This window comes from Leuresthes tenuis, unplaced genomic scaffold (assembly GCF_036924035.1).
Source record: "Leuresthes tenuis unplaced genomic scaffold, fLeuTen1.0.hap1 SCAF_6, whole genome shotgun sequence".
NCBI lineage: Eukaryota > Metazoa > Chordata > Actinopteri > Atheriniformes > Atherinopsidae > Leuresthes > Leuresthes tenuis.
Window position 1 is genome coordinate 989,063 of NW_027325360.1, and position 10,000 is coordinate 999,062.

Here is a 10,000-nt window from a genome sequence, read left to right on the forward strand (position 1 = left end):
GTAAGCGATCGCCATGGAGTCCGATCCGCCGGCACCGCTCCGACTCCTCCCAGGATAACCTGAAATGTCCTCCAGCAGGTTCGCCACAGACGTCCTTTCTTCCACCGACCCTGTTCTGGCTTCCAAAAGAGGTAGTTGTTGGTAGCCGGTCAGGTTTCTGCTGCCAAAGGTGGTCGTGGATCACGATATGTGATCCTGATAGAAGGCGAAGAATTAGTTGGACAATCGGTTGACACAATCGAAGCAGGTTTCGCAGGCATAGGTGGGGATGACAGTTAAGAGGGCGGCTCTTCGTAGGAGGCGAGGTCCAGGCCGGCTGCAGGCGCTGCGTGGCTGAGCTGTTTCCGTGATGTTCTGATTGGTGCCGCTGTCCAGAGGAGTAACCTGGGCGACCTCTTCCATTGTTGTCCGATGATGTCGTGCGTTACCAACACACCAGACGTTGCTCTCGCCAGCGTTGGTCCAATCCAACCTTTGAAGCGGCTCATTCAAGCGGCTGTGAGCTCGAACTGTTGCTTCAGGCCAAGAGAAGCTACAGTGCAAGTGAATCAAAGAGGCCCCAGAATCGAACCCTGTGGAACTCCACACGTCCTTTTTTTGCTCACTCAGATGTGCGATTACCTGTAGACACAAAGAGTAAGAAAGGTTCATGTTAGATTAGATTAGATTCAACTTTATTGTCATTGCACAAGGTACTGAGACAAGGAAATGCAGTTAGCATCCAACCAGAAGTGCAAAACAGCAGTAAGAGTGGTTAAAGTGCAGAGGATGTGCGTATATTCAGTGAATAAAGTGAAACTGTAGTAGTAACACCGGTCAGAGCTGACAGATGATATTTATTCAACACATTCGGTGTGAAAGGGATGCAAAATGAGCCATTTCTCAAAGGTTTGATGATGAACTGGAAGAGCTCAGACACAGATGTTTGCTCTGATCCTTCAGGCAGCGAGGGAGCTGGTGCTGGAGGTGATCAGGGAGAAGGACGGCGACTTCAGGTCAGGGCGCAGCGACTTTGGCAGCCGACTCGGAGGAACCAGCCTGGATGTAAGAAACACACCTTAAAACACACTTTTCACTGATTTAGATCAGAAATCCTGATCCAATCTCGCTGCGTTCAGGTTCCAGTTCCCAGGTTCGCTGTGGGCATCGTGATTGGCAGAAACGGAGAAATGATCAAGAAGATCCAGAATGATGCCGGCGTCCGAATCCAGTTTAAAGCAGGTGTGTTTACACCAGTGAGATCCTGTTTGAAACCAGAACAATCTGCTGAAGGTTTTCTGCATTTCTGAGGTCAAAACTTTGGCTTTTAATCTGTTATTTGTCCTGTTCTTTAACTTTTGATGCGTCTAAAACCGAAGTTTAAAGTGAAATTGGTTCAGATCCAGTTTAAACCGGAGCAGGAACAGAGAGCGTTCACTTAGGGCTGAGCAGGTATTTTGACCCGCTGACCTTTGCCCTCTGTGTGTCCAGATGATGGCATCAGTCCGGAGCGCGTTGCCATGGTGATGGGCCAGCCGGACCGCTGCCAGCACGCAGTCCACCTGATCAACGAACTCATCCAGACTGCGCAGGTAACACCTGAGCCACAGCCGGGTCAGAACCGGACCGGACTTGTGCGACTTGGTTTTAACCCGGTGGTCGGTCTGTTTGCAGGAGCGTGACGGGTTCGGCTCAGCCCTGCGCGGCGGCCGGGTCAGAGGTCGTGGTGATTGGACTATGGGCTCCCCTGGTCCCCTGCAGGAAGTGACCTACACCATCCCTGCCGACAAGTGTGGCCTGGTCATCGGGAAAGGTAGGAGAAGACGTCATTGGACCATCTCAGCTGTGATGTCATGAAGCCCTCCTCTGCTTTGATTGACAGCTCACCTCAGCCAATAGGAGCTTTTGTTCTGCCCGCCCCTCCTCTGTGTGATCGAACATCTTAGAGGAAATAATCAAAGAAGATGCACAGCTTTAAATGTCCAACAAGCAGGAATGCGTCTCGAGTTTGAAGAAGTCGTGTAACCAGTTAAAAGCAGCGAGGGGGAGTTACCGTAGTTACCGTGACCATAACGCTTCTTCCTTTGACCCTTTGAAACGAGTCACACTGAATTATTAACTCTTTTAATTTGCGTGTCATGGTGAAGGTTCGAGAAGCTTCATCTGTTTATCAGTCAGACTCTCATGTTGCGTTCAGGTGCGTCGGAGTCAAAGCTTCACGTGTTCATCGCTGGCTGAACACGGATCAATCGCTCGCAGTAACCGCCATCATTAACGCCAACAGTGAAATCAATAGATATGATTGATCTTCGGCAGCTCCTTTCATTTCTAACTGAGAGGAAACGCTTCAAACCTGTCGCCCAGGTCGGCTCTTCACCTGCTCTGTTGTAGCGTTAGCATGCTAACTTCCTGTAGGACTTCTTCTTCTACTGTTCCTGCTGTGGCTCCTCCTTAGACTGTAAATGTGTGGAGTCGGCTTGATAAATGCTAAATTAGACGGATTTGGCTGTGATTTCCGCGTTTCCACAGCAGTAATCTGTGTGTTAGCGGGGCTGCTGATCAGCTTCCTCTGACATCACTGAGCAGAATCTGCTGAAAATACTCAGAATTTAATAAATGATCAGACGTAAACAACCACAAAGTGACCAGCAGCGAGCACGAGACTGAGTGCATGAGAGCTCCATCAGCCCCGTTCTCTATTTTAAAAGCCCTTAAAAAGCCATTAACCATCCACCAGAGTGTGTGCACGTGTGTGTGTGTGCACGTGTGTGTGTGTGTGTGCAGGAGGTCAAGAGGGTCGAGCAGCAGCTTCCAAAATGAAGCTGCACAAAAACAGAAATGTCAAGTAGTTTGTGTTCAGCTTCTCTGAATGAGCTGCAAACTAAGTGAACCCCTGATCCAGCAGCAGCACTTTGCTCTGGTCTGTCCAAAGGACATTGTTCCAGAAGTCTTGAGCTTTGTTCAGATGCAGCTTTGCAAACCTAAGCTGTGCTGCCATGTTCTTTTTAGAGAGAAGAGGCTTTCTCCTGCAGCCCTTCCAAACAAGCCATCCTTGTTCAGTCTTTTTCTAACTGTGCTGTCATGACCTTTAACCTTTAGCATGCTAACTGAGGCCTGTAGAGTCTGAGATGTAGCTCTGGGCTTCTTCACCTTGGGGTGACCTTTAACCTTTAGCATGCTAACTGAGGCCTGTAGAGTCTGAGATGTAGCTCTGGGCTTTTTCACCTTGGGGTGACCTTTAACCTTTAGCATGCTAACTGAGGCCTGTAGAGTCTGAGATGTAGCTCTGGGCTTTTTCACCTTGGGGTGACCTTTAACCTTTAACATGCTAACTGAGGCCTGTAGAGTCTGAGATGTAGCTCTGGGCTTCTTCACCTTGGGGTGACCTTTAACCTTTAGCATGCTAACTGAGGCCTGTAGAGTCTGAGATGTAGCTCTGGGCTTCTTCACCTTGGGGTGACCTTTAACCTTTAACATGCTAACTGAGGCCTGTAGAGTCTGAGATGTAGCTCTGGGCTTTTTCACCTTGGGGTGACCTTTGACCTTTAACATGCTAACTGAGGCCTGGAGAGTCTGAGATGTAGCTCTGGGCTTTTTCACCTTGGGGTGAACTTTAACCTTTAACATGCTAACTGAGGCCTGTAGAGTCTGAGATGTAGCTCTGGGCTTTTTCACCTTGGGGTGACCTTTAACCTTTAGCATGCTAACTGAGGCCTGTAGAGTCTGAGATGTAGCTCTGGGCTTTTTCACCTTGGGGTGAACTTTAACCTTTAACATGCTAACTGAGGCCTGTGGAGTCTGAGATGTAGCTCTGGGCTTCTTCACCTTGGGGTGACCTTTAACCTTTAACATGCTAACTGAGGCCTGTAGAGTCTGAGATGTAGCTCTGGGCTTCTTCACCTTGGGGTGACCTTTAACCTTTAACATGCTAACTGAGGCCTGTAGAGTCTGAGATGTAGCTCTGGGCTTCTTCACCTTGGGGTGACCTTGCTGGGACGTCCACTCCTGGGAAGATTGACAGCTGTCCTGAATGTTTTCCACTTGTGAATAATCTTTCTCTCTGTAGAATGATGGACTCCAGATAGTCTGGAAATGGCCTTATAACCCTTCCCAGACTGATGGGCAGCAGCAGCTGCTTCTCTCAGATCATTGCTGGTGTCTTTCCTCCTTGGCATCGTGTTAAACTGACAGAACTCCTGCTTTTATAGAGCTGCTCACACTGACTGAGGATCAGTTAATCAGAGCATTGATCAGTGAATCAGAGCATTGATCAGTTAATCAGAGTATTGATCAGTTAATCAGAGCATCGATCAGTTAATCAGAGCATTGATCAGTTAATCAGAGCATTGATCAGTTAATCAGAGCATTGATCAGTTAATCAGAGCATTGATCAGTTAATCAGAGCATTGATCAGTTAATCAGAGCATTGATCAGTTAATCAGAGCATTGATCAGTTAATCAGAGCATTGATCAGTTAATCAGAGCATTGATCAGTTAATCAGAGCATTGATCAGTTAATCAGAGCATTGATCAGTTAATCAGAGCGTTGATCAGTTAATCAGAGCATTGATCAGTTAATCAGAGCATTGATCAGTTAATCAGAGCATTGATCAGTTAATCAGAGCATTGATCAGTTAATCAGAGCATTGATCAGCTGCTACATCCTGTGAAAGCTGTGAGGGTTCACTTAGTTTCTAACTCTCTGCTTCTGTGTTTTGTCTCTGTTTTTGCTCCCTAAATAATGACTCAGTGTGGTTTATGTTGGGAGCAGCCGTCGTTGGTTTTAATCCTTGAACCAAATCCACAGAAGAAGAAGAAGCGTTATTTTAACGTTATTAAAACTCAAAAATAAACCTTCAACTTTTTCTAATTATCAGTTTCCAACCTGTGAGAAGAACAAAGCTTTTTGTTCAGAAACACGAGTCTTTTAACAAGCTTCACTTCTGTTTTATGATCTTTTTACACGGCAGTAACTCGTTAAAACTGGTTTAACGTCTCAGATGGTTTTTAGTTCTGGGTTCTTTCCAGGCTGATAAATGTCAGGATGTTTTCCAGCACTCAGGTTTTGGAATGTTTTAAAGGAGGTTTTGGTTCTTAAAGAGTTAAACTGAGACTTCAGGCTGCAGCTGAATGTTTTCTTCATGTGACTTTATACCAGTTAGTCCAGTTCACAGCAGAACGCTTTGTTCCGAGGTTTAAAAGAGTCAATCACACAGTGACGGGATCCTTTACAGGTTGAGCCTCTCTGGTTGCTTTATTCAGAGCAGCAGATCGAACATGTTGATCTGAAGAAGTTAATGTGACAGAAACCAGATTTATAAAGACTTTATTTTCAATGTTTCCATCAGAAACCGCTACTTTCTTCCCAGGCTTTGAGCACCGCGGTGCAGCCAATACAAAATGACTTATATTCAGGTGCCTCTATAGTCCGGAGTTTACGGTAATATGTAACCTGGAGCCATTTTAAATCCACAGTACTGAGGAGCATGCATCTTCCATCCAGCAGCAGCCTCAGAGGATATAAGAGCCCAGTGGATAAACTATATCTGAGGCTAATGTTCCAGCAGAGTTAGCTAAAGACTGTGAATGTGCAGCAGACACTTTTCATCCCACTGTTTTAACAACTTGGTCCAGTTCAACGCTGGACTGAAGGAACTGAGCCACAAAGAGGATCAGTTCCAACTCTCAGAGCCTGAACTTCAGAGCAGGGAAATGGAAGCATCTGAGAAATAACTCCTCATGGTTTATTTACTGATTTATTTCTTCCTTTAGCAGCAGCTAACGCTAACAGCTTAGCTAATGAAATAACTCCTCATGGTTTATTTACTGATTTATTTCTTCCTTTAGCAGCAGCTAACGCTAACAGCTAAGCTAATGAAATAACTCCTCATGGTTTATTTACTGATTTATTTCTTCCTTTAGCAGCAGCTAACAGCTAACAGCTTAGCTAATGAAATAACTCCTCATGGTTTATTTACTGATTTATTTCTTCCTTTAGCAGCAGCTAACGCTAACAGCTTAGCTAATGAAATAACTCCTCATGGTTTATTTACTGATTTATTTCTTCCTTTAGCAGCAGCTAACAGCTAACAGCTTAGCTAATGAAATAACTCCTCATGGTTTATTTACTGATTTATTTCTTCCTTTAGCAGCAGCTAACGCTAACAGCTTAGCTAATGAAATAACTCCTCATGGTTTATTTACTGATTTATTTCTTCCTTTAGCAGCAGCTAACGCTAACAGCTAAGCTAATGAAATAACTCCTCATGGTTTATTTACTGATTTATTTCTTCCTTTAGCAGCAGCTAACAGCTAACAGCTTAGCTAATGAAATAACTCCTCATGGTTTATTTACTGATTTATTTCTTCCTTTAGCAGCAGCTAACGCTAACAGCTTAGCTAATGAAATAACTCCTCATGGTTTATTTACTGATTTATTTCTTCCTTTAGCAGCAGCTAACAGCTAACAGCTTAGCTAATGAAATAACTCCTCATGGTTTATTTACTGATTTATTTCTTCCTTTAGCAGCAGCTAACGCTAACAGCTTAGCTAATGAAATAACTCCTCATGGTTTATTTACTGATTTATTTCTTCCTTTAGCAGCAGCTAACGCTAACAGCTAAGCTAATGAAATAACTCCTCATGGTTTATTTACTGATTTATTTCTTCCTTTAGCAGCAGCTAACAGCTAACAGCTTAGCTAATGAAATAACTCCTCATGGTTTATTTACTGATTTATTTCTTCCTTTAGCAGCAGCTAATGCTAACAGCTTAGCTAATGAAGATGACGTACAGCAACTTCTAAGGAGTTACTGCTGTTCCTTTCTGAAAGATGAACATTATTGTTCCCACATTACTTTGTTAGCTGAAGCTAACGCTAACAGCTTAGCTAATGAAGATGACTTACAGCAACTTCTAAGGAGTTACTGCTGCTCCTTTCTGAAAGATGAACATTATTGTTCCCACATTACTTTGTTAGCTGAAGCTTTCTAGCTGAACGGTTCCGTTCTGTAACTCAGACAACCTGCAGCTGTGTTTAAGGTGTGTTTAAAACTAACTAAATTAGGCAGAATATGTCGCCTTTAAAGCTGCTTTTAAACATGTAAAAATTCACCACATTTGATAGAAGATAGAATAATGAGAGATGAAGTCTGCACAGCACCCATCAGCTGCTTGTTCTGTCTTTTCACCTCATGAACGGTCCATTAAGGCTCCTCATTTGGTTAACAAAGAGTTAAAGAGCTCAGGGTATTCCCTGAGGAGGAGGAGGAGGAGGTTAGCGTCCAGTTTTAGGACTGAGAAATCTGTTGCGATTCCTCTCAGCATGTTTAATCTGTGCTGGACTCATCTGATGATTTAGCTTCCAGGTTCTGTTGTGAACTGAATCTGCTTTGTTTACAACACGTTTTCACGGTTTAACGGGCTGTGGGCACCCAGAACTCTTCAGTTTTGGGTTGTTTTTGAACAGTAAGAAGAGGGTGTGACATCATATCGGTGTGAATATGCGTCCTTTTTGGGGGTCAAACGCAGAGAAGCTGATGATGATGAGAAACCACCTCAATCTGACAGCAAAGCTTCTGTCTGTTTGAATATTTCAACCATTAGAGCAGATTTTAATGTGCTGCAGTCGGGAGATAAAGTCAAAAAGCAATAAAACAACAGAATCACCGGAGTCTGCAGCTAATAAAGAATAATTTCTAACTTTAAAGGGGAACTCTTTAAACTTTGACCTTATTTCTGGCTGAAATACGTTCATCTGCTCACAGAGAACAGTTTGGTAAAAGTCGGCGTCCTTCGGAAGATATTTAGATAACTGGAGATCCATATAACGGAGTGAACGGGGCTTAGAGGATGCAGCCTCTAAATCTGAGTGCCTGTGTAGAAATCCCTCCGTTAGCTCTCCTTTAGCTGCAAGTAGCCACATAACAGAGCTATGAGCTAACAGCAGCTATGCGCTAACAGCAGCTATGAGCTAACAGAGCTATGAGCTAACAGCAGCTATGAGCTAACAGCAGCTATGAGCTAACAGAGCTATGAGCTAACAGAGCTATAGCACACGTTCATTCATTCATTCTTCTTAAAGTATTGGTGAAATAAAGACAGCTACACAGGCACTCTACTGGTACCACTTCATCCACACGCCCCCCTGCAGCACAGTTTATTCACTCCGTGCTCTGTGACAGTCGGCTAACTTCACACAGAGTTTGCTGCTGATCGTTTTGTGCAACATGGCAGGATATTTATCAGATTTTGACAACGTGAACGACAACTTTGAGTAAGATGGACGTTCTTACCGGAGTGAATAAACTGTGCTGCAGGGGGGCGTGTGGATGAAGTGGTCCCAGTAGAGTGCCTGTGTAGAAATCCCTCCATTAGCTCTCCTATAGCTGCAAGTAGCCACATAACAGAGCTATGAGCTAACAGCAGCTATGAGCTAACAGAGCTATGAGCTAACAGCAGCAATGAGCTAACCGCAGCTATGAGCTAACAGAGCTATGAGCTAACAGAGCTATAGCACACGTTCATTCATTCATTCTTCTTAAAGTATTGGTGAAATAAAGACAGATAATGCCTTATTTAGAGGCTGCATCCTCTAAGCCCCGTTCACTCTGTTATATGGATCTCCAGTTATCTAAATATCTTCTGGAGGACGCCGACTTTCACCAAACTGTTCTCTGTGAGCAGATGAACGTATTTCATGCCAGAAATAAGGTTTAAAAACACCGGAGTTCCCCTTTCAGGAAGGTCACAGCTGGTGTAGAAAAGGCTGTTCAGCCTAAAATGAAACGGTGTGCTCACTGTGCGTTTTGGCCTGTTTAAGACCAGTTGGAACAGTCCCAGTCAGAGGTTGGACTGTCCAGCAGGTGCATGGTGGGCTTCAGGGGGCCAAAAATCAGCTTTCAGTGACTGAAGGCAGCAGAGAGTTTGGGGGGAATAATGTGAGACTGCGACCAGCAGCCTGAGCTCCAAAGACCCAGAAACATCTTCTGAAACATCGTGTTCATGGAGCTTAAATGTGAAGTTTCTGTCCATCACAGATCAAATCAAACCAAATTTATTTGTGAAAACAGTTAAAACAGCCACAGTTGATCGATGGAGCTGAAGGAACAACACGGATTAGAAGCAACACCAAGACCTAATTATGTGACTGACATGAAGTGACGCCCGAAGCTTAAAATGCGTATAAATGATGTGCTAAAGGCGGCGTGCTGTAACAGCGGCGTGCTAAAGGTGGCGTGCTGTAACAGCGGCGTGCTAAAGGCGGCGTGCTGTAACAGCGGCGTGCTAAAGGCGGCGTGCTGTAACAGCGGCTTCAGTCTGATTCAGAGGAAGATGGAAAAGCTAAGCCACTGTTCTGTGTGCAGGTGGAGAAACCATTAAGAGTATTAACCAGCAGTCTGGAGCTCACGTGGAGCTGCAGAGGAACCCACCCCCCTCCACCGACCCCAACACCCGGGTCTTCACCATCAGAGGCACCGCCCAGCAGATGGACGTGGCCCGCCAGCTCATAGACGACAAGATCGGGGTACGCAAAACAAACACATCTCCTCACCTTGAACTGGTTTGTGTTGGTTTGCTTCACCTCAGAAACTGATGATGGTGGGGATGGGGATGGTGGTGGTGGTGGGGATTATGGTGGTGGTGGTGGTTGTGGGGAATGATGGTGGGGAATGATAGTGATGGTGGTGGTTGTGGGGAATGATGGTGGGGAATGATAGTGATGGTGGTGGTTGTGGGGAATGATGGTGGGGAATGATAGTGATGGTGGTGGTTGTGGGGAATGATGGTGGGGAATGATAGTGATGGTGGTGGTTGTGGGGAATGATGGTGGGGAATGATAGTGATGGTGGTGGTTGTGGGGAATGATGGTGGGGAATGATAGTGATGGTGGTGGTTGTGGGGAATGATGGTGGGGAATGATAGTGATGGTGGTGGTTGTGGGGAATGATGGTGGGGAATGATGGTGATGGTGGTGGTTGTGGGGAATGGTGGTGGGGAATGATGGTGGTGGTGGTGGGT

General features: G+C 45.1%; 1 protein-coding gene across 3 annotated transcripts in view; it reads left to right on the top strand.

The window, feature by feature from the left end:
• Positions 1 to 866: 866 nt before the first annotated feature.
• The window catches only part of LOC140309317 (far upstream element-binding protein 3-like), a 25,258-nt gene continuing 16,124 nt past the window's right edge, over positions 867 to 10,000 (top strand). For all 3 annotated transcript variants that reach the window (XR_011916367.1, XM_072387148.1, XM_072387149.1), the window contains exons 1-5: positions 867 to 1,044; positions 1,119 to 1,221; positions 1,471 to 1,571; positions 1,654 to 1,792; positions 9,346 to 9,506. Coding sequence is in view for 2 of the 3 variants with exons in the window: in XM_072387148.1 (XP_072243249.1) it covers positions 922 to 1,044; positions 1,119 to 1,221; positions 1,471 to 1,571; positions 1,654 to 1,792; positions 9,346 to 9,506 (627 nt within the window). In the remaining variant the exon portion in view is untranslated. The remainder of the gene's footprint in view (positions 1,045 to 1,118; positions 1,222 to 1,470; positions 1,572 to 1,653; positions 1,793 to 9,345; positions 9,507 to 10,000) is intronic.